Here is a 23,664-nt window from a genome sequence, read left to right as displayed (position 1 = left end):
TCCTGTGCGTGTCTGGGCGCAGGGATCCGCTGGCCCAGGAGGTGCCGGGCTGGGGCAAGCCCAGGCCCTCCCTCCCCTGGAGCAGCTTAGCCCTCGGGGCAGAAAGAGGAACCTACAGGACAAAGACCCAGGGCCAGGGCCGCCAGCTGGGGCTCGGGTTACAGCGGATCCTCAGAGCTAGCCCTCAGAGCTAGCGCAGTGGGGCTGCCCCGCCAAGAGAGCCTCACGGAGCAGCCGGTATCAGGCGGGCGGGCGGTTTATTTGGGGCCGGGGGCAGGTGGCAAGGCCCGGCGAACCCGAAGCAGCAGCGTGGCATTGGGCACCAGACCCGCGGCCTGCAGTGTGAGCGCGTCGTCGTTGTAGACTGTGGGCGGGAACGTACTGAAGATCTCGAAGGTGGTGGGCTCCACGGCCCTGGGGACAGGGAAGCACAGGTCAGGCTGGGTTGTGGCACTTGAGCCCCACTCTGGTCGCCAGCCGTGCCCAACGCCCACCTGGCCTGTGCGAGCAGGGCGCGCACATCGCCGACCCTGTCTTCCGGCCGCATCATCAGGAGGAAAGCCTGCTCGCCGTTCTCAGACTTGATGCGCAGCATGGAGAGCCGGGGCGCTGGCGACTCCGGAGACTCCCGGCTCCTGCGGACCCAGAGGGCGTCGGTGCTCCCCCGAGGAACCCAAGCCCAGCATCCTCACCTCTCCACTCGGCCCTCACCTCGCACGCTCAGCAGCCAAGGCAGGTGTCTCCACCACGATCTCCTGGATCCTGACAGGCAACGGGCAGCAGTTCTGGAAAGCATTGATGGAGTGACAGAGCCCTGGGCCCTGCCAGAGTCAGGGCCTCCCCCAACCCCTACAGGGGACATCTCCCTGCCCAGGGACGGATGAGACCAGTGAGCCAAAAGTGGCCCAGTGTATAAACCGGGGCCCAAGGAGAGGAAACAGAAGGGAAGCTTTGGGAGGTGACTCCATCATTCCCTCATTCTAGTGGGGAAGACAGAATCCGACAGGCAGCGACCAGGCTGGATGCCTAACCCAGCATTTCCCTAGGGAAATGACACCTGAGCTGACTGAAGGGTGAAGAGGAGTTCTTAGAAATGGAAGTGGGGGGGGGACAAGGATATCCCAGATAGCACAGATGAGAGAAGGCTTCTGAGAAGAGGTGATATATTTGAGAGTCTGGAAAATCCTATGGATGGAGCCTGGTAGGCTACAGTCCATGGGGTCACAAAGAGTCGGACACGACTGAGCGACTTCACTTTCTTTCCTTCTTAGTTCATGGGGATCAGGCTGGACCAGGAAGAGAGAAAAGGTAAAAGATGGGAAGAGGACCAGGAAGGAATGACAGGCTTTACCTAGGAACCACTGGAGGGTTTCAACAGGAAAGAGACAAGATCAAATTTGCATTTTTAAAAGGGCACAGAGGCTGCTAGGGAAGGATGGCTGGCAGGGTGGGAGTGGAGGTGAGGTCAGTGAGGGGGCCACTGCAGTTGTCTGGGAGACACAGGAGCCTGGGCTAGGTTGACAGGGACAGAACTGGAGAGGAGATGGATTTGGGAGCAGTTCTGGGGATCGACAGATCTGGCAGGACTTGGCCACGTGTGGTGAAGGCAGAGTGGGGGGTGGAAACGGGTTTGGTACCTTTCACAGGGGGAGGGGAGGACAGGGAGTGAGAAGAGGGCATGGTGAGTTCTGTGAAGCCCAGGAAGGTGTATTTCGGACTGAACCTTGAGGAGGTGGCCTGGACTTGAGCTCACCCCCAGCCTAGAGTCCCCTGACCTGCCTGTTCTTACAGCTCCTGCCCCCATATTGTGCCTGAAGCTCTCTGGTCCTCACTCAGAGCCCTCAGCAGCCCCATCATTTCCAGGAGACCATTGAACAGCTAGCTGTGAGGGGCCTGTCTCTCTATGCAGGCCATCCTGAGGGACCCCCAAGCCTGAGCCTCCAGATTAACCATTGCTCTGGCTGGCTGGGTGAGGGTTGATGGCAACCACACACACACACACACACACGGTAAGGCCCGGGGAGCCAGGGCTGGGCTCACCTGCAGGGTGTCCCGGATCGGGCCCCGGATGTCAATCACCTCGCCTTGTCGGATCACAAATTTGGGGAGCCTGTTCAGAAACTTCTCGGCGGTCATCCTGGAGCCTGCAGGGAAGGCATCGGGGAGCCTTGGTCAGGTGGGGACTGGAGTGATGGTGGAGGAGGCTCACCTGGAGCTTGTTGGGCACAGCATTCCTACCACCTGGCTCAGCCGCAGGGCTGAGCTCACCTGGATGCTCTATGCTGTCCAAGGGTTTTCGAATCCTCTGCAGGCCCACCACGCGGCCCTCACCTGGGAACGGGTCCAGCCCGTTCTCTGGGTAGACCTGACTCCGCAGGTCACTCACCTGGCAAGAAGGAAGGGAAACAGCGGCAGGCACAGCTCTTCAGCCCTGGGCTTCATCCCCACCCCTCCGTGCCCAAACAGAGGCCCCAGGAACAGGCCCGCGGGGTGGCCTGCCGCAATCCCCATGTTGCAGATGAGGGAACCGAGGCCCTGGGAGAGAGCAGGAGAGCTGCTGTTCATGCTGCTCTCAGCCACCTGACCCCTGCTCTCCCTGCAAGCTCCCCCCCTCACACCAGCTGGAGTCACAGTGCTGACATCCCCCTCCCAGAGCAGGGGAGGGATGAGGGTGTTTAGGAGAGGGCAAAGCCTGGCTTGGCATGCACTGCCTCGAATACCCCCGGTCGTGACTCACGGTAGTTTCCAAGCCGGGCTGGCACGTGCTCCCTCACATGCTCACATTGTGGAACTAACGCACCACCCTCGGGGACACGGCCTCAGGTTGGTCCAGTCACCCTCATTTTGCCGCCCACCACCCCCACAGCAGGGGGCTGGCTGCACCTCAAGTTCTTTAGTCCCAACATCTGCCTCCTCCTAAGGCACTGCCTTCCACCCCAACGAGGAGGTGCCAGGAGCCCCTGGGAGCATCCAGGTCGCCTCTGTACAGACACTTCGCTGTCCCCAGTTGGTCCAGGTGTCCTGGACATGGTGGAGGAGGGTCCCAGGCTGAAGGCTGTGCTTCGAGGCAGCCAGCAGGGGGCACTGCCTGCTGCTCAGCCTCCAGCCTTCCCTGCTGCGGCTGCTGCAGCTGGAGCCCCAGGGGCCACCACAGCCTCCCAGCTCCCTTCCCAGGCTGGTTTCAGGCTCCTTCTCCTTCTGGAGAGGTCATCAGATGGTGGGGGGTGGGGGAGAAGGAGGGTGCCCTGAGGTGGGCAGCACCTCTAGGCGAGGCCTGAGAAAGCAATCCCACCCGCTGTGCAAAATCCCCACACTGGGAGTGAGTAAGTGGTTCTGGGATCAGCCCATCACCTTAAAGGGGACGCCATCAGGGTACAGCCGCTGGAGCTCTGAAGGGAAGAAGCCATCCAGTATGTCTCGAAGGCAGCGCTGTGGGGAGAGAGGTTGGATGAGGCCTGGGCTGGACCCTGTTTCCTGTCTAGATGGCAGGCTACGGGGGCGGGCTCCCTCTGTGGATCCTCTGGAAGTAGGGCCCCAGGGCTTGGGTGGGTAGGGGTGCTGCTGAAGGCTGCACATGAGCCTGGGATGCTGGGGGAGAGCTGGGCCCGTTTAATAGTGACCAAGAGGTCAGCCACCGGAGCAGCTTGAGGGTGCTTGGGCCTGTCTCCCCTTCCCTGTCACGCCTACCTGTGTGGAGGGATCATGGAAGGGCCGGAAGGGCCCATCAAACATCACGATGCCATTCCGGTAGAGCCTCAGCGGGATGGGTTCAAGGGTCCGGAGCGGCACTCTGTCGGGCACCGGCATCAACTGGGTGTCGCTGTCTCCCACCAACTCGCTGAGATCTTTCAGGCTGGCCAGCAGCCTGTCAAAGTCCACCTCGGGGGGAACCAACGAGTCCCCTGGCAAAGGGGAAGGACACCCATGAGCCTCTCTTTGGGGCTGCTGTGTGCTCCGGGGCCCTGGCCTTCATGGCCCCCTCCTACGCTGGGCAGGGGACTTAGCATCTCTTTAAGTGACCCCCCTGGGGAGGGAGAAGGACAGCTGACCTAGGTAATAATACTGGCTGTCTTTTAGTGAGCATCTGCTCTGTGCTAGGGGTTTACCATCTATTATCTTGTTCTCTCTTCATACCAACCCTATGCTGTAGGGACTATGAACATCCCCATTTTCCATATTAGGAAACGAAGGGCTACAGGTTAAAGGCTGGCCTAGGGACACACACAGTAAGTGGTGGGAGCAGGACTGATCCCGGGTCAGATGTGCCAGGCACGGAGTTAGCAGCGGAAAGGCTCAGTGCCGAGTTCCCAGCAGTCTGAGCTCAAATTCCAGCTCTTTCCCTCTCCCTGTGTTCCCTCTCCCTGTGTCACCCTGGTCAAGCCATTTCACTGCTCGGCACCAGAGCATTCTCTTCTGGAAGGGGATGATGACAGTACGAGGAGGGCTATGAGGATCCCAGAGGTCTTCCAGCAGAGTCCTGAGGAATGGGCCTCAGGCCAGGCCAGAGGCTACGAGGCAGGGCTTATTCAATCTCCATTTTACACAAGAGGAAACAGGCCCACAGAGACAGAAAGTGACTTGCCCCAGGCCACTTGGCGAGTTAGAAGTGGCTGAGCTGAAATCTGTTTTTCCCACCCATCTGCGCCATCAGGAGAGGGAGGTGAGGGTCAGGACAGCCACTGGACAGAAGGGACACGGGACAGACCTTGGGTTGGACATACATTTCTTGAGTCACAGAGCCCTTTGACAAGCTGACAGCTTTGGCCTCTGCTTCTCCATATAGCTGTTCCTAAGCTTCATGGGGTGCAGGTGGGGTGGTGGGGACAGTCAGGACAGGTGCCAGTGCGGAAAGGGGGACAGGGCAGCTGGGATGCTGGTTGGGGGCAGGCCAGGAGCCTGTTCTCAGTCTTTGAAGGGATCTAGCCCCTAAGTAAGTCATCTACTAGGGTGGCAAGGCTGCAAAATACTGGTGCCTGGGGACTTCCCTGGCAGTCCAGTGATTAAGACTCTGTGCTTCCAATACAGGGGGCGCAAGTTTGATTCCTGCTAGGGGAACTGAGGTCCCACATGCCTGCCACACGGTGCAGCCGAAAACAAACAAATGAAAACAAGCAAACACTGTTGGGGCTTTCTGGTCCTTGGAAGCTGTTTTTCACCACGACAGCCAGGGTGCGGCAGGATGTGGGTCAGGTTTCTGGGGACCCAGTTCCTTCCCCCACAGAAGTGCAGTGGCTTTACCGGGGAAGTATAGATGTGGGTGGCCCTGCTTCCTGTTGCCTTTGTGGCTGCTGAAACGGTAGCCCCGCTGGCCTTCCCCTCTGCCTGTCTGCACCTGCTACTGCTGTAGGGGCTGCACCTGCCTAGCCCTCTCCTAGGGTCCCCCGGGGTCCCTGAGGCTCCCAAGAAAAACTCACAGAACATCCTGGGTATCCCTGGTATGAGTCAGAACAACATCAAGACACTATTTTCCTTTAATAACTAACTACTTTCAGAACATCTCGGTAAACCTAAAAATAACAACAGAGCAGCTCATCACTTTCCATGCCTGCCCCTGTCCCTAGCTTCCTACAGATGGGAAAGAGAGGCCCAGGAAGTCACGTTACTTGGCCAGAGGAGGCCATGCAGAGCAGAGCCGAGAGGAGCCGCCTCCTGGGGCCTGGGCTCTTTCAGGGAGCTGACGGGTCGACAGGGGGAAGGCGCAGGCAGAAGGCCAGGGGAGGACGCCCAGAAGCAACAAAAGGGAAAAGGACAGTTTGCCAAGGAAATCTCTCCCAGCCAGGGTGGAGAAGTGAAAGCAGGGTGGGCTGGCAGGTATCAGATGCCGCAGATCCAAAGTGAGACAAGGCACCCCCAGAGAAGGAAACGCAGTTCTGGACAAACCAGGGCTGAAAGAATAAGGCAGGAAGGGCCAGCCATCACCCTCTCACAGCAGGGAGTGCTCAACAGAAGCTGGGCGCCCCCACACCCCCCAGCAACCTGGCAGCCATGTCACATGGGATGAGGCAGGTCAGAGGTCAAGTGGGGCACTTCCTCTCTGAGCTGCAGCTTCTCCAGGGAGCTGGGGGGAGATACTAGAACTCTCTGACTACGTGGCGAGCACCGAGAAGCAGGCCTTCCTGCTTCCACGCTACAGATGAGGGGCCTGGGCCCGAGGAGGCGACACGCCCCGGGTCACGCCACATGCAGGGCCCAGGTGACCCTTGGCCTTTGTCCTCTGTTGCCTCTCAGTGCTGGTTCTCTGGATTCTGCTTACGGGTTCCTCCCCAAGGAGGGGCACAGTGCAGGGAGACCCTCACCCGACTTGTGAGGGACCATGATTTTACTTCCGGAGGGGAGTGCTGAGGCTCGGAGATCGAGTCCACGCTCCCTGGGCCCAGCTCCCCAGATCCTCGGGGCCCCAGCTCTGCAGCCACCGTCGGCAGGCTCTACGGGCTCACGCTCTAGAGCCGTACGAGCAGGGCTACCACTTCCTAGCTGTGGGACCCTGGGCACGTGGGCCAACGCCTCTGGACCTCAGCTTCCTCTTCTACACAACGAGGCCGATAACAGGCCCCGCTTCACAGGGCTGCAGGGAGGCTCACAGGAAGTGCCTGGCAGACAGGGCCGCTGTCGCCACTCACAGCCCACCCTCTTGCTCATCTCAGGGTTCAGGGTGCCCTCTCACCACCTCTGAGGAGAGGCCCTTGTCAGGAGCCCCTCCCCTCACCCCCGGGCCTGGGTCCCTGTTCCTCCTGGGCTTCTGCAACCCTTGGGCCCACTCTTGGTCCTTGTCACAGGTTGTTGTCATTCTGCCTGTCTTCCTGGCAAGAGCATCCAGCCCTGAGCCTGGCCCAGAGAGGGTTGCTCAAGAAGCCCTGGGTCCATTCCCCACCCACCACCCTGCCATCCAGCAAGCGTGCCCAGAGCGGCCATGCTCTGCCCTCCCCGAGTGGCACGGTAGTGCCCACACCCAGGTTCTGCCCACCTCAGGCTCAGACTTGAGCAAAGGAGACAGGGAGACAGACAGTGCCCGTGGCCTGTGGTTAAGTGCCACCAAGGGGGCCGCAGGGCCCACAGGAGGGTGAGACCCTGCGACTACGCATGGGTGAGTGGGGGGGGGGGGGCCCACCCTCGTGGGAGGCCAGCTGGCTGCCGTGAAATGCCAGCAGTGCCCGAAGCACCCCAGCAGGCCCGTCCCCAAGCACCCAGGTGAAGGCGGTTGAACAGGAAGCAAACCCACCGTTTCCACGCACCTGCAAGCCAGGCCCTGCTCTGGGGACTTCGCCTACAGTTACTCCGCTCTTCAGAGGAACCAGCGGGGAAAAAACAGGCCCCCAGAGTCTGGTTACCTCTGGCACCACAACCAGCCTGACTCAGCAGGGTCCGACGGCTCGGGCTGCGCCTCTGAGCATTGTGCCGCTCATCCCCCCCACCCTGTGCAGGGGCTCTGACCACCCAGGCCCTGCATGGGCCAGTCACCCGCATGGGCACCTGCCCTGGCCTTTGGGTCGAACAAGCCCTGTGCTGGCGCTCTGGAGCACCGCAGGGCCAGAGCAGTAAATGGACACAGCCACTGGTCACTGACTGCACGTCGACCCGAGAGGACGCTCCACACCCTAGGGGCATGCGGGCTCTCCATGGCCTGGGGAGGGGGCTGGTCACTCGTGCCATCTCCTCACTTTACAGAGCAGGATGTGGACTCAGAGCGGAAAGCGGTCTCCCCGTACAGGGTCTGATCTGACCCACGCCCCCCTCTTCAGCCAGGGCCTTTAAGGCTTTCACTCTAACGCAGGGCCCCTAACCATGCGCCCAGGCAGCTGCAGGGCGGCACCATTCCTGGCGCCAAGCAGGCGCTCCATGCACATTTGCCCGAGCAAGTGGGCTTTGAGCTGAGCTTCAAAGGAGTGGAGAAAAAGGGGGCAGGGCACTTGGCGGGGGGAGTGGTCACAGCACAGGCCTGAGCTGGTGGGAGGCGGCCAGCCTGCCTGAGGTCTAGGCCGACCCAGTTCCAGGGGCTCGAGGGCCGCCTGCGGATGAGTGAAGCCGGTTGCAGCCCCACAGAGGAGGCAGGGTGGCTTCTGGAGCGGAGATGCAGGAGCCTGGGCTTGGGGAGGTGGGGATGGTAGGAGGAAAGCAGGAACTGGACGAAGGGTTGGAGGACTGAAGTGCTCAGAGGGGTGGGGAGAAGGGAGTGAGGACTCAGAGCTGGCCAGAGCGCTCAGCCCTGAGGCGTGGCACCTGGCTCGAAGGCGGTTAGGACCAGAGCCGAACGGTGCCTTTCATGTCTCTCTGCACAGCCTGCAGCGCCTGGCACAGCCTCCACGCAGCTTACTGGTGGGAAGGGGTGAACGACCTGGCCTGGGGCCAAGCCTTTGCAAGGCTTCCTCTCAAGCCCCTGGGCCCTTCGTTGGCCTAATCGACTGTCCTCCCTAAGGCAAGAGTCCCAGGCTCTAGAATGTTTGGATCAGCCTGTTTGCCTAATACAGATACCCCAGCTCACCTGTCAGCTGGCCTGCTGCCCCAGGGTCTGCAGGGGGTGGAAGCCAACAGCTGTTGTTGAGTCACTAAGTCGTATCTGACTCTTTTGTGACCCCCATGGACTGTGGCCCTCCAGGCTCCTCGGTCCATGGCATTTCCCCAAGCAAGAAGACGGGAGTGGGTTGCCGTTTCCCTCTCCAGGGGATCAGACAGCCTAAGAAACCGGCCAGAGCAACAGGGCCAGCCAGAGACCAGCTTCAGGGACCTGAGGACCCTTGGGGCAGGGGCAAGCTGGACCCTGGGGACAAGGCTCTGGGGAGAAGAAGGGGAAAAGCTGTGGCAGTCCCTGGAGAAAAAAGCTGCTAGAAATGAGAAACATGTTCCTCTGGCAGGAGAGCTAAATTGAGGCCCCTCCCTGTTGAAGAATCCAAAGGCAGAAGAAAGAGGACACAAACGGAAAGCTCGTGGCCGGGTGGCTTTCACAGGCGACTTCAGAGCAACCGTACTCTGAGCAAAAACAAACAACAGAGGGGAGGTGGGGGCTGCTCTCTTTTTGAGGGAAGAGGCTGGAATCCACAGAGCCAGGTCCAGAAACCAGCTGTCTGGTCTGACCTCTTCCGCAAAGGAGCAGGGAGGCCCCACTGCCCAGGAGGAAGTCTGGCTTCCAACAAGTCAGCAGGGCCACATGAGGCCTGAGCCGGCTCACCACACGGGGTGGGGTGGGATGGGGGGTGTGTCTGTGTGTGTATGCGTGCGCAGTGCTGGCAGGCCTTTGGTCCTAGACCCTAGGGAGGGACATTCTTATAGCTTCTGGCAGTTGCCTACCAGGTCTCACCTCTCATCGGGGCAGAGGTCCTTGGAGACACTCAGCACTCTGCATAGGGTTCAGCTCCTGGCATGGCCTGGGCACCATACAGTCCCTCAGCTTTGCCATGTCCCAAATGGACTGGGCATCTTCCCCACAGCCATGCTCCCCAGGGTCACCCCAGGTTCCTCCCACCCTCTCCCTGATGTACATTCAATTGTCAAGAGCATGGAGTCTCTTCCTAAATCTCTCTGCTCTGCCCATGCTCACCAGCCCCACTCGTATGCTGGGCATCATATTATCTTCCAGCCTGGATGACTGTAACCACCTCCCAATGGGCTCTCAGCCTTAAGTCTTGCCCTTTCCCTCAATAGTCTTCAGACTTAAGTCTCTCCATTTTCTTATCTGTAAAATGGAATCATTCCTGGCGCATGTCAAGGCTATTTATAAAAATGCTTTAAGTTAGTAAGTGTGGTAAAAATGGGAAATGATACTTTTGCAAAAAGGGTGAAGGGGTTGTACCCCGAGACTTAGGGGGATCTGCCCAAAGTGCAGAAGGTGGGACTCTCAGGTTTTCAGCCTGGGTTTTTAACCAGCAGTAAACTTATGAAATTAAGACAGGGCAGCTGTCTTCCAGATGGTCCCCTGAGGGCCAAGCTCATGCTCCCAAGAGGCTGCCGCTGCCTTCTGACGGCGGAAAACAATGAGAGCTCCCATTTGTGGACTGACAACCAGCAAGGTCAGTGCCAGATGCCACATGCAACTCACTGGCTCCTAATTAACTCCACGGGGAAGAACGAAAGTGAAAGGCGCTCAGTCGCGTCTGACTCTTTGCAACCCCACGGACTGTATGTAGCCCGCCAGGCTCCTCTGTCCGTGGGATTTCCCAGGCAAGAATGCTGGAGTGGGTAGCAGTTCCCTACCCCAGCCCCATCTACTGATGAGGAACTGGAGGCTCAGAGAATGGAACTTGAGTATCCAAATCACACCGGGGCTAGGTGGGAGGGCGGAGATGAGAACCCACCTCACATCCTGGTCACACCCAGAAGTGTGACCCACTCCACAGCCTGCAGAACCACCTTCCAGGCAATGATGGAAAAATGGACCCAGCTTTCAGAACCCAGCCAGCTCAATGGCCCCAAATCTCTGGAGTGCATCCCTCTAGATATTAGCGGTCGAGTTAAAAAGTGGTGGCATTCCACAGAAGTGGGTGGATTCCATTGGTTTGCTACAAATCAAGCTGGAGAGGCAGTCTAAAGAGGTGGCTGAGCCCTTGAACTGAGGGGCGGCTTCCAAAGGAGGGGGAATCGCTTCTAAGGGCCACAGCTTTTGAATGGGTGACATTTTGTAAACTATGGTGCCTGAGACAAGGGAGGCCTTGTTAACATTTTGCATCTCTGGGTCCTTGGAGCCTCTGGCAACTTGAGCAAGCAGAGTCCGGGGTTAGGTGGTCAGTGTTGGAGGCTGGGGCCTCTCCCTCCTGCCCCCGTGACAGCAGCAAGGCAGGGGAGGCAGGGCGCGAATCAGCAGGTGTCCCGACAGCTGCGGGCAATCTGGAGCTGTTGGCGTTTCTTTTGCAGGAGGGGCCAGGGTGGACCCCAACTCTACCTGGCTTCCAGAACTTCTTGGCCGTCATCCAGTCCCTCTCGCCATCCTCCGAATCCTCCTGGTCCGTGGGCTCGCCCACCCACTGCAGGCCGTAGTCACCGAGGAACCGCTGGGAGGAGAGAAGCCGGAGGTGTCAGGGGGCGCTCGCTGTCAGCTCAGCCCCTTCCCAGGGAACAGGTGGCATTCGTGCAGCCCCCCACTTCAGGCCTCGGCCGATGGGGCCGTGGGGGGATGGGGCCGTGGGGGGATGGGGCCAGGGCTCTGGGCCACTTCCTTCTGTGGCTTTGGGAGGCCCCTTCTCCTAGAGCCTGAGGCTTCTCCTTGTAAAATGGGAGTTGTCAGATGAAGCTTGTGAGGATGACTGACGTGTCATGTCCTTAGCACAGACCCGGGCACAAGTAGGAACTCGCTGAAGGCAGCCACAGTGGCTGCGGGGAGCCGTGTGGGTCTGGCCCGACCAGGAGGAGGGGCAGCAATGCCTCGCTCTGCAGGCTCAGACGTATGCCCACCCCCGTGTGGCCTCTCCAGGGCTGGCCTCACAATCCTTTGCCGCAGGAGGGCGTCTGAGTCGTCCATACTTCCTGGTGCCGCTTCCTCATCCCTACGCCCTTCCTTCACCCACTCCCGCCGGGCCTCTGGCTCCACGGCTCACTGCAACTCCTTGCAGACGGCCAACCTGCCCAGCGCCTAACCCAACGAGCACACTTCTGTGTTCATCTCTTGCGACATGTTCTTCCTTTTCAGTTTCAGATTTCTAGCCATTTAAAAGACCTCCCACAGGCATCTCAGACTCAAAATGAACTGGCCCAGTCATGACTCCCAAACGTCATTCCCTCTCAGCCTCCTGGTCTCGGTCAGTGGTGCTGGCTTCCTCCATCACCTGATCCTCTCCGTGCCCAACCCCCAGGACCCCCAAGGCCTGTGGCACCAGTGTCAAAGCAGGCTTGGGTCCTCCATCCGCTCTGCTCCCTCTCCCCTGGGCCAAGCCACGCCCTCTTCCTCCTGGACCGCCCAAACTGCACGTCTGCCTGCCTCCCCCGGCCCACTCCTCCACCTCAAACCTGACTATGGTCTCCCACACTCTGGGACCCTGTTCCCCACTGCGCCTAGCTCCAGGACGTGGTCCCTGTGGCCTCTCCCCCTCCTCCCTTTCGCTCCCCACAGCTCCCAGCCACAAGCCCAAGTCGACGTGGCAGGAAGAGGTGGAGGCTTTCCTCTCTTCGGCTTGGATCCTCTTTTCCCTGATAACTCGCCTCATCCTCTGTATCTCTCGCCCAACGTCACCCCTCAGAGTGGCCCAAACCCCGGCTAGTCTCTGTTGCATCACCCCTTGAACTATTTCAGCGTATTCTGTACTTGTGGCTCTTCCTACATACTTGCATATATGTCTGTCCCCTCTAGACTGTCAGCGCCCCGAGGGCAGGGCACATAAGAAAGACTTTGGATGAGTTTCCTAAATTAAGGGAGCAATGGGTGCGTGAACAGCGTGAAGGTGGGAGCCCCAGTGCCCTCTGCCCTGGGTGGGCCACCCTCGGCCCTGTGGCGGTGGCGCAGCGAAGTTGCACGGCTGCGGGCGGCCTCCCAGCAGGCTTCTCGGGGAGCAGGTGTGCACCCACAGCCCCAGGTAGGAACAGGCCTGGGTGCAAAGGGCCCTCAGCTGCAGCTGCGGCTTGGGAGTTTGCATCTGTGCTCGGATTGGGCTGGGGCTTTGGAGAGCAACTCTGTGGAGAGGAGACCTCAGGAAGAGCATCTGACAGGGCTGGTGAGGGAGCTGGGGCGTGGGGGCGGCGCTGAGGGAGCATGTGTGCCCAGGACCCTCCTTGGAGCCTAGGGTCCCTCCTGTTCAAGCCTTGCTGTATGAATGGGGGCAAGACAGCTGACACCGGGTGAGTGCCATGCTACCTCCAGAGGCAGGGAATGGCTGTGAGCGACACAACGCGCGCACACAGCCAGGCCCCGCGCCGGGTCGTGGCCGTGCCGCACCCAACAGGAGAAAATGGCCCTTCCCTCCCTCCCTCGTGGTGTCTGCGGTCCCCCAGAGAAGAGGTGTGGTTCTCAGAAGGCCTAGGAGGGAGAACCTGCCCAGGTCAGAGTTCAAGGGGTCCCCTAGGGAAGGGCCCCCTGCCTCAACCTGAGACTTTGAGAGGATGAGTGAAAACTCACCAGGGGAAGGTGGGAAAAACAACATTTCAGGTGGAAGGAACGGCATTGACCAAGGTCCTGAGGCGGGAAAGAACTTGACAAAGCCACAGAGCCCGAGGCAGGCCCCCGCCGAGGCCGAGGCCAGAGGAGAGTGGTTTGAGACGAAAGTGAGGAAGCGGGGAGGGGCCCTGTGTGGGGTGTGTGCGGAGGGGACCCCGGAGAAGCAGGCTCTGACCCTGGGTCTGGGGGCAGACAGCCCTGGGCACGCCACCTCCCTCACCTCCATCTCCCCAACCTGCTGCTGCAGCTTCGCGCACACCGTCTCCAGCTCCTCCTGCCGCTGCAGGCTCACCTTGCCTTGGGGTGGGGAGACGGGAGGGGTTCCACGGCCCCTGCACCCAGGCTGCCAGGCTGCTTGCTTCTGGCTTTGACCAGAGCTTTGGCCTGAGGCTTACCTAGAGAAGCTGCCCCTCTGAAAACTCAAGGGATTCCCCTGAGAACCACCTCTTGGCCCCTTCCCCTGACCTTGAAGAGGGGACGCCCGGGCTCTCAGGAGGCCACCAACCTCCATCCCCCCACCCCCCTGCCCCAGAGCAAGGCTCCTGGGGGCGGCATTTCCTCCAGGCTTTTCTGAACTCAGGGGTGGGCTAGGGCTGTGCCCAGGGGATGCAGTCCCTCACAGGAGGGCACCGTCCTGGGTGTCACTGCTCCTCTCTGGGCTCCATTGTCCAGACCCCCCCCCCCCACACACACACACACAGGACTCAGCCGGATGCTCTGGAGCCCTGATGCCCAGGGGTCACCAGCCCCAGGGGAGGTGCAGGGGTGAGCTGGCCAGCCAGCAGAGAGGGCCTCTTACCCTGGTGCTTCTCGAGGGTCTCCACCATCTCTTCCAGGGCCTGTATCTTCCGAGTCTGCAGCAAGGAGGTGGGAGGGGAGCGGGCCTGGTGGCTTCCAGAGCCCATGGGAGCCCCTTCTGGATGGGAAGAGCCCGCTTGAAGCCCCTGCCCCACCCTGGGTGTAGCTACCACTTCTGTACCTCAGATGAGCCCTTTTGTGACTCCACCGAGGTGAGGGAAGGGTGTGGGGCACCCCTAGGTGCCCAGCACTCAGCAGCCACTGCTGCCACCCAAACTGAGGGCGAAGGCCTGGCTCAGAGGTGAAGACCTCGAGGCTTCGTGCTCTGGCCCCCGAGGTGGGAGGTCTGGTCAGGGAGATGGTTCGAGAACCCATCGTCTCTGGCCTACTGCAAGAGTAGCCTCACTGGCCTCCCCAGCCCGGGCCCTTCCACCCCTGGGACCAGACCCTGGCCCTCTGCCCGCTGGGGCCCCACCTTGGACAGTATCTCGTCAGTCTGGGCCTTCACCTGCCGCTCCAGATCCCGCAGTTTCCGTGTCAGGGTGGCCACCAACTCCGAGTCATTGCACACGGGGACTGCCAACCAGACAAGGTCCTTGAACCCGGCCTAGAGCTGAGGCTGATGGGGTGGGGGTCCAGGGGAGCGGGGAGAGATCCCCAAACACGGAAAGAGGCGTGCTAACAGCAGCTGCCACCTGTACTATAGCCCGCCAGGCTCCTCTGTCCGTGGGATTCTCCAGGCAAGAATACTGGAGTGGGTTACCATGCCCTTCTCCAGGGGAGCTTCCCAACCCAGGGATGAAACCAGGGTCTCCTGCATTGCAGGCAGATGCTTTACCTTTGGAGCCACCAGGGAAGCCCCTAGACAACGGGGATTGTCCTAAACACTTTTCGTGTATCAGCTTTTCTGAGGAAATGAGCTGCTTCGGGAATCTGAGGCACAGAGATTCAGTAATGCACTCAAGACGTACAAAGAAGTGGTACAACATCCACGTCACATTACAAACAGTGTCGAAAAGTTCACCCTCAGCTGAATCACATGTCTAATCTCACCCCTAATTCACAGGCAGTACAGTGGACAGAGGAGCAAGTTAACAGCATGGAGACAAGTCACAATGGGGCCCATCCTGCAGGGCAGGTGGTCTGGACTCTTCAAAAAGCATCGTTTAAAAGAGGCAGGGACTCTGCTCTGCAGAAGTACAACAGTCAGATGTATGACATGACTCTCAGGTAGAACCCAAATCAGTAAAAAAAAAAAAAAGGCTCTGGGAGAAATTTTGGAACACTGGGATGTCACAGTTACTGAGCTGTTCACATTCTGAGGTGTGATCACAGCCTTGTGGTTATGTATTCCCTTCCTCCTAGAAGATGCACAGGGAAGTACTTAGAGCTGAACTGTCACGATATCTGTGATTGATTTCTAAATGGTTCATCTAAAAAAATACACTTGTGTTCATCCAGACGTGTATATGGAGAGAAAGCAAGCATGGCAAAATGTCACTTATTATCAAATACAGAAGGAGGATGTGTGAGCGCCTGCTGTACTATTTCAACTGTTTTGTTGGCTAACAATGTTTTAAATTAGGGACTTCCCTGGTGGCCCCATGGTTAAGAATCTGCCATGCAATGCAGGGTTCCATCCCTGGTCAGGGAACTAAGATCCCACGTGTCACAGTACAACTAAGCCCACGGGCTGCAACTACTGAGCCTGAGGTGCCAGCCACAGCCTTCCCTGGGGCTTGAACAGACCTCCTGAGCTAAGGGCTGGGCCCATGTGTGGCTGCATGCCAAGCCAAGCTCTGAACAGGTCTGGGGCGCAGGCACGTGCCCATAGTCAGCCAGGAGCAGAAGCAGCTGCCTCTGACGCAGCAGGCAGGAAGAGAGGCCATGCCTCTCGCGGCCTCGCTCACTGGGGTCTTTCCTGCTGCCAGGGACTCAGACCCCTTTGGGCGTCTGCACTCACCTTGCCTGCCCACAGGGGCACCTATGCCACCATAGCAGGAAGGGACAGAGATCCTTTCTTCTGAGCCATGCGTGCCATTCAGCATGTCCACCTCATCTTCTGCAGACAGGGATGCCGGGGTCACCGCTCTGCAGCTGAGGCCCTGGGCCCTGGCCGAGATGAAGCAGCCTGTACTCTGTCCCTCACCCTCCTCCCTGCCCCCCGTGTATGGGGAGAGAAAACTTGGGGTGCTGGAGAGCAAGGATCCAACCAGAACAGGCCTCTTCTTGTTCTCCCAGCCCAGCTCCTGGGGGGCCCCGAGGGGCCAAAGCCTGCATCAGAGTGGGGGCTAGAGCGCGGTTGGGATGCAAAGGTTTGAGCCTGCAGGAGGCAAGGCAACCATATGCGGACTGGGCTTCAAGGAGAAAAGGCTGTAACGGGCTGGAAGTCACTGTCGTGGGCGGGGAGGCGGGCAGGGGTCTGGCGCCCTCACGGCCCACCCCACAGTGAGCAGAGGGATTCCAGCGTTAGTCAGGACATCCCTGTTCAGGGTGCGGAGTCTCCTAACCCGAGAGCCACGGGCAGCACTATCACAGGCCAGCCACCCTGACTGACAAGGCAGTCCACCATGCTCTTTCTCTCCATCCGCCCAAATGCAAGGGCGTGAGGAGGGCCCGTGGGCCACAGCCTACACTTACCATTTCCGTAGATTTTTAGCCCCCGCCTCCTGGGAACGGGCAGGAAGGAGAAGGAAGACAGACAAGTTAGGACCCCCTGGACTGCCATGGGGTGGGGTGGGGGGGCTTTGGCACCAGGTCCACCCCCCACCAAGCCTAAAAAAGATGCCTCGTGAGGACATCCACCCCCAAATCCCATCCTGGCCTGGGGGTGAGCCAAGGCGCAGGCGTCAGGGTATCTGACTCCTCCCGACGGAGACAGACGGGCAACAGCTGAAGGGCAGAGCCTTGGGGAGAGGACCACAAGAGTCCCCAAGCCCAGGAGCCCAGCCCCAGCTCTGCTCTGAAATGGCTGCAGGACCCCAGGCCTGCCACTTAACCTCTCTGGACCCCCTTGGCCATGACACGGATGACTCAAAGTGGGGTTCAGGAGAACAAGGAAAGGGGTAAAAAAAGATGCTTCGCAAAGATGAAAGCGACAGAAAGATGGCTAGGAGCCCCTCCACGGAGAGCCCAGCATGTAACACGGCGGGCCCAGAACGTCTGGGCCATCAGTGTCTGCAGAACCAATTCATGCACTACGAATAAACGCAAGGATGCCGAGCTACCCCACAGCCCACACCTCACTGGAGGCTGTGCTTAGACGCATGGACAGCCTCCCAGAAGAAAGGACGAGAAGGAAGAGGTGGCCAGGGAAAGATACATCACTTATTACTTCCCCAAGACGCTAGGAGTCAATCTCTGAGTTCATGTGATGGCCGGGAGGAGGCAGGGGCATGGGCACAAAGACCCCAAGAGGCTGGCTCCTTACCCAGGATTCACAGGTTCTGACTGTAGAGGCACTCTCCGGGTCTTGCCAAGGGAGGCCAAAGGTGAGCTCATATTTCTACTTCTAGATTCTAGCCGTCGGGAATCCCCTGAGAAGAAAGAAATCAGCCCTTGGGGACAGCCACTGAGGACCAGGAAGCGGCCTGAAACCTGCCCTTCCCTGCCTGCTTTTCCGAGGAGAGGGCACTGTCCAGGGAGCGGTGCCCCTCATGTCTTCCCACGGCCCCTGCAGAAGTTTGTGGAGGCAACCTGGCCTCAGGATCCCATGCTTCATGTCCACCTGCTCCACTGGATATCTAGCTCTCTGCTCTGCTCCTGGAGGCCTCTGGCCTAGCAGTACCTGAGAAATAGGCAATGGGGTGGGATAAGGGCAGAGGCTGGCCACTCGACCAGGACTTTCCCAGACCTCCATCTCGGGCACAAGACCACCCAGGTGGCCAGTGGCTTTTGTCCATCTATCAAGGACCTGGTCCTCACAAAGTTGATCATCACAAAGCCCGATGTCCCTCCCCACCTCCAACGTCTCAGACCCAGAGGGGGGCAGCCCCAAGGCAGGGTTCTACCAGGACACTGCACATGGCAGGGAGTCGAGAGCCCAGGCTCTGCGCAGGCTCTACCATCCGCCAGTACAGCCTGCACCTCACTTTCCTGTAGCATAAAGTGGGGATGGTAACAGTACCAGCCCGGCAGGCGTAACACACATAAATCACCTCGCCCAGGGCCACACACTAAAGGAATTACTCAAAACTGCAAATTGTGACTGCTGATGCCATCAGCACACAGAAGGCCCTCATAAACGCTTGTTTCCCTTCCTTTCCTCTTCCTTCAGGAAGGATGAATGAACATCAGGGATGCAATTAAAGGTCACTATTCAGTGAATTAAGTGTATCATGTGGCCAATATCTAGACATCTTAGTCAGACGCCCTCCACCAGATCCTGAATCATTCCTTAGTTCCACTTTCGAAATGTGTGGCACTGGCCTTCACCCTGCCCCTGAATTTTCCCGTGAAGCAGGGAAGGGGACCTGCATCACCAGGCGCCAGCTTCCTTGGTCCTGATTCTGGAATTTGGGATTCATGTCCCACCCTCACTCAGAGGTGCCCTCCAAAGACCAGGCCCAGAGTCTCCTCACCCCCATCACCCAGCATCCAGCCTCCCCAATCTGCCCCCAGCCTATCTAGTTCCTGCCATCTCGCGCGGGCATCCTTGCGGTTTGTGTGGCCAAGTGTGATAGCCCCTGTGGCTCCCTGCACCAGTCTCCACACACTGCCAGAGGGATTTTCTTACACACAAAGCTGACAGGTCGCTTCCCTGCTAAATGCTCCCAATGGCTCCTTCTCATCCACAGGAAAAAAAAAAAAAATTCAAAATTCCAGACTTCCTTGCTGGGAGCTGACCGTGGCACAGATCATAAACTCCTTACTGCAAAATTCAGACTTAAGTTGAAGAAACTAGGGAAAACCACTAGACCATTCAGGTATGACCTAAATCAAATCCTTATGATTATTCAGTGGAAGTGACAAACAGATTCAAGGGATTAGATATGATAGACAGAGTTCCTGAAAAACTATGGATGGAGGTTTGTGACACTGTACAGGACGCAATGGTCAAGACCATCCCCAAGAAAAAGAAATGCAAAAAGGCAAAATGGTTGTCTGAGCAGGTCTTACAAATAGCTGAGAAAAGACGAGAAGCTAAAGGAAAAGGAGAAAAAGAAAGATATACCCATCTGAATGCAGAGTTCCAAAGAACAGCAAGGAGAGATAAGAAAGCCTTCCTCAGTGATCAGTGCAAAGAAATAGAGGAAAACAATAGAATGGGAAAGAAAGCCTAGAGATTTCTTCAAGAAAATTAGAGATACCAAGGGAACATTTCAGGCAAAGATGGGCACAATAAAGGACAGAAATGGTATGGACCTAACAGAAGCAGAAGATATTAAGAAGAGGTGGCATGAATACACAGAAGAACTGTACAAAAAATATCTACATGACCCAAATAACCACGATGATGTGATCCCTCACCTAGAGCCAGACATCCAGGAATGCAAAGCCAACTGGGCCTTAGGACAAATCACTATGAGCAAACCTAGTGGAGGTGATGGAATTCCAGTTGAGCTGTTTCAAATCCTGAAAGATGATGCTGTGAAAGTTCCAATAAGCCAGCAAATTTGGAAGTCAGCAATGGCCACAGGGCTAGAAAAGGTCAATTTTCATTCCAATCCCAAAAAAGGCAAAGTCAAAGAATGCTCAAACTACCGCACAATTGCACTCATCTCACATGTTAGTAAAGTAATGCTCAAAATTCTCCAAGCCAGGCTTCAGCAATACGTGAACCGTGAACTTCCAGTTGTTCAAGCTGGTTTTAGAAAAGGCAGAGGAACCAGAGATCAAATTGCCAACATCCGTTGGATCATCAAAAAAGCAAGAGAGTTCCAGAAAAACATCTATTTCTGTTTTATTGGCTACGCCAAAGCCTTTGACTGTGTGGATCACAACAAACTGTGGGAAATTCTTCAAGAGGTGGGAATACCAGACCACCTTACCTGCCTCCTGAGAAATCTGTATGCAGGCCAAGAAGCAACAGTTAGAACTGGACATGGAACAACACACTGGTTCCAAATTGGGAAAGGAGTAGTCAAGGCTGTATATTGTCACCCTGTTTATTTAACTTATATGCAGAGTACATCATGTGAAATGCCAGGCTGGATGAAGCACAAGCTGGAATCAAGATAGCCAGGAGAAATACCAATAACCTCAGAAATGCAGATGACACCACCCTTACGGCAGAAAGCAAAGAACTAAAGAGCCTCTTGATGAAAGTGAAAGATGAGAGTGAAAAAGTTGGCTTAAAACTCAACATTCAGAAAACCAAGATCATAGCCTCTGGTCCCATCAGTTCAGTTCAGTTCAGTTCAGTTGCTCATTCATGTCCGACTCTTTGCGGCCACATGAATCGCAGCACGCCAGGCCTCCCTGTCCATCACCAACTCCCGGAGTTCACTCAGACTCATGTCCATCAAGTCAGTGATGCCATCCAGCCATCTCATCCTCTGTCATCCCCTTCTCCTCCTGCCCCCAATCCCTCCCACCATCAGAGTCTTTTCCAATGAGTCAACTCTTCGCATGAGGTGGCCATAGTACTGGAGCTTCAGCTTTAGCATCATTCCTTCCAGAGAAATCCCAGGGCTGATCTCCTTCAGAATGGACTGGTTGGATCTCCTTGCAGTCCAAGGGACTCTCAAGAGTCTTCTCCAACAACACAGTTCAAAAGCATCAATTCTTTGGCACTCAGCTTTCTTCACAGTCCAACTCTCACATCCATACATGACCACTGAAAAACCATAGCCTTGACTAGACGGAGTCCCATCACTGGTCCCATCACTTCATGGCAAATAGATGGGAAAACAATGGAAACAGTGAGAGACTTTATTTTGTGGGGCTCCAAAATCACTGCAGATGGTGACTGCAGCCATGAAATTAAAAGACACTTGCTCCTTGGAAGAAAAGCTATGACCAACCTAGATAGTATATTCAAAAGCAGAGACATTACTTTGCCAACTAAGGTCTGTCTAGTCAAGGCTATGGTTTTTCCAGTGGTCATGTATGGATGTGAGAGTTGGAGTGTGAAAAGAGTTGAGCGCCAAAGAATTGATGCTTTTGAACTGTGGTGTTGGAGAAGACTCTTGAGAGTCCCTTGGACAACCAGTCCATTCTAAAGATCAGTCCAGGGTGTTCTTTGGAAGGAATAACGCTAAAGCTGAAACTCCAGTACTTTGGCCACTTCATGGGAAGAATTGACTCATTGGAAAAGGCTCTGATGCTGAGAGGCATTAGGGGTAGGAGGAGAAGGGGACGACAGAGGATGAGATGGCTGGATGGCATCACCGACTCGATGGACCTGAGTTTGAGTGAACTCCAGGAGTTGGCGATGGACAAGGAACCCTGGCATGCTGCAATTCATGGGGTTACAAAGAGTCGGACACGACTGAGCGACTGAACTGAACTGAACTAAAGGTTCAACAGTTATCTTAGGGCCCAGCAATTCCATGCGTAGGTGTACACCCAAGAGAAATGAAAACTCACATCCACAGAAACCTGTGTATCTGTTCATAAGTAGCATTACTTGTAAATAGCCCAAAACTGGAAACAACCCAAATGTTCATCAACCAATAAGTGGATAAACAAATATGGTATATCCTTCCTTCTCTGGTGGCTCAGAGGTTAAAGCGTCTGCCTGCAATGAGGGAGACCTGGGTTCGATCCCTGGGTCCGGAATGTCCCCTGGAGAAGGAAATGGCACCCCACTCCAGTACTCTTGCCTGGAGAATCCCGTGGACAGAGGAGCTTGATGGGCTACAGTCCACGGGGTCGCAAATAGTCGGACACGACTGAGCGACTTCACTTACAATGAAATATTATTTGGCAAAAAAAAAAGAAAGAAAGAAATGCAATACACACTACAGTGTCAATGGACCTTGAAAACATGCTAAGGTAAAGAAATCAGTCACAAAAAACCACCAACTGTTAGGATTCAGTCCAGAATGGGTAAATCTATAGAGACAAGATAGATTAATGGTTGCCTAAGGCTGGAGGTGTTAGGAAGAGCTGGGGAGAGGGAGATGCTAAAGGTACAGGGTTTCCTTGGGGCTGGTGAAAATGTTCTCAAATTTGATTGTAGTTACGACTGCACAACTCTGTGAATATACTAAAAACAACTGAAGTTTACATTTTAAAGAGGTGAAGTATCTAGTATGTGTATTGTATCTCAATAAAGCTATTATAGGGGGAAAAAAAAGGACCTGGTCTCCAAACCAAACCAAATATCTCTCGAAATAAGCTCCTCCCGCTTCCCCTTTCTGAAGAGGACCTCATTATCCAAACACAAAAAATTTCCCTCCTTTTTCTCCTCTAATCCCTGCAGTTCCGGAATCCTGCAGGGTAAACCCTGCACGTTTCTCACACATAGCTCCTCCTCCCGTGGCCCCCTGCTGGCCATCCTAGTGGGACTCTCACTGCCCTTCTTTGGGGCTGTTACAATGGCCCCAAACCGACTTCCCTGCTTCCAATCTCATTCCAGGCCAATCCAACAGTCTCCAGATCAATTTTCCCATGTGATCATAGGAGACCCCTGAGGACAAAGGCTATTCCTTTCCTTCAGCCTGGGGACTTCTTGAGCGAAGAAGGGCTGTGTCTCCTCCCTCAGATTGGGAACCCTGGGGGCAAAGCCACGTCTATTCCCTTCACTTTGCGTTTTTTCTTGGGGCGGGAGACTGTGTCTTCCTCCTCAAGCCAGAGGCGGCTAAAGGTTAGACTGCCTGCTTCTTCAGACTCAAGCTTTGAGAGTCAAATTGGTCTTGCAACAGGTCCCAGTGCTCGCCAGCGCCGACACGGGCCAGCAGGCTGCACACCTTCATTCCCTAAATCTCAGCTGGAAGCGCTCACCACCGACTTCCACCACCAGACCCTCCCTGGAAGCTGCGTCGCCAACCCCCCGCCTCCGCCCGTAGCCGTGGTAGGCAGCGGCCTGACTCTGCTCCCAGGCGCGGAGAGTCTACTGGAGGGGCCGGGATGTGGGGCTCGCATATCCTCGAGGCTCTCGCGGTGAGGGCCCCAGCCTATGTGAGAGGGACTCCATGAGGAGAAAGGTCTGGGCCTTTCTGTAACTCACCACGCAGGCCGCAGAACCACCCGCGGCGCCGCCATCTTGTTGCCACACGGTTTCCCAGGCAACCAGGACCCTTGTGCTTCTCATTGGCTAATCCGTGAGGAGTCCCTGAGCAACCAGGAGGCAGCGGAGGCGGGTACAGCTGTCTCTACTCGAATTCTATTGGCCCACGAAGTCTAAACTCATCGCGGGGAAGACTGCAAATCCCAAAACCCACCGCTCTGAGCGGACTCTGGGTTTAGGGCAACTTGAGAGTCCTTTCCTATTACTCCAAGGCACAGAAAGCGGAGAACTGGGATTAGGTTCACGAAGCTGCTGGAAGCCTCTAGACCTGAATGTGCAGTCCTGACCATGCCACTGTTTTATTAAATTGATTTTGGGAGAAATTACATGTATCCTGGTGAGCTTGTTTTTCCATCTGATCACTACAGTACTAAAGGGAAGTTCTTTTGAGCATGAATTGAAATGATACAAGTACTTAATAAATGTTTCTTAAATCTGCATTTCTCTGCTAATTTCTTGGCGCCCCGAAGAGACGCTCTGATTCTATTTCCTTTATGTAAAAATTCGAGTAAGACTGCTGCCGTTGGGTAAGATACTTAGAGTGACTTTGGGTGAGACCCTTCCCCCTCCCGAGCCTCACATGAAAAACAACCTGTTGGATTAGAGCAACTAGAGGTAG

General features: G+C 56.5%; 1 protein-coding gene across 11 annotated transcripts; it reads right to left on the bottom strand.

The window, feature by feature from the left end:
- Positions 1–240: 240 nt before the first annotated feature.
- Positions 241–23,063, bottom strand: UBXN11 (UBX domain protein 11). Of its 11 annotated transcripts, none has more exons than XM_069574955.1 (16): positions 22,986–23,041; positions 17,301–17,406; positions 16,511–16,539; positions 15,834–15,982; positions 14,709–14,803; positions 14,346–14,446; positions 13,872–13,988; positions 13,293–13,369; positions 10,871–10,979; positions 3,688–3,902; positions 3,352–3,429; positions 2,269–2,386; positions 2,041–2,144; positions 712–785; positions 495–635; positions 241–414 (listed from the first exon to the last, which is right to left on the bottom strand). In XM_069574955.1, exons 7-16 carry the CDS (start codon positions 13,975–13,977, stop codon positions 258–260), a joined length of 1,179 nt encoding a protein of 392 aa, XP_069431056.1. In that variant the 5' UTR covers positions 13,978–13,988; positions 14,346–14,446; positions 14,709–14,803; positions 15,834–15,982; positions 16,511–16,539; positions 17,301–17,406; positions 22,986–23,041; the 3' UTR covers positions 241–257. The 11 variants fall into 11 exon arrangements, with proteins under 11 accessions (XP_069431056.1, XP_069431055.1, XP_069431057.1 ...); XM_069574954.1 differs by having other exon boundaries at positions 15,834–15,932; positions 22,986–23,031; XM_069574956.1 differs by lacking the exon at positions 14,709–14,803 and having other exon boundaries at positions 13,872–13,926; positions 15,834–15,932; positions 22,986–23,063.
- Positions 23,064–23,664: the final 601 nt, after the last annotated feature.

The sequence above is a fragment of the Ovis canadensis genome, chromosome 2 (assembly GCF_042477335.2).
Source record: "Ovis canadensis isolate MfBH-ARS-UI-01 breed Bighorn chromosome 2, ARS-UI_OviCan_v2, whole genome shotgun sequence".
Classification (NCBI taxonomy): Eukaryota; Metazoa; Chordata; class Mammalia; order Artiodactyla; family Bovidae; genus Ovis; species Ovis canadensis.
This window is presented reverse-complemented; position numbering and strand designations above follow the sequence as displayed.

Coding starts and splice junctions, on each gene's coding strand:
- UBXN11 (XM_069574956.1), bottom strand. CDS start 17,371: ATGAGCTCACCTTTGGCCTCCCTTGGCAAGACCCGGAGAGTGCCTCTA. Junction 14,447..15,833: donor TGCCCCTGTGGGCAGGCAAG/GTGAGTGCAGAC, acceptor TCTGGTTGGCAG/TCCCCGTGTGCAATGACTCG. Junction 13,927..14,345: donor CTGACGAGATACTGTCCAAG/GTGGGGCCCCAG, acceptor TCCTTGCTGCAG/ACTCGGAAGATACAGGCCCT.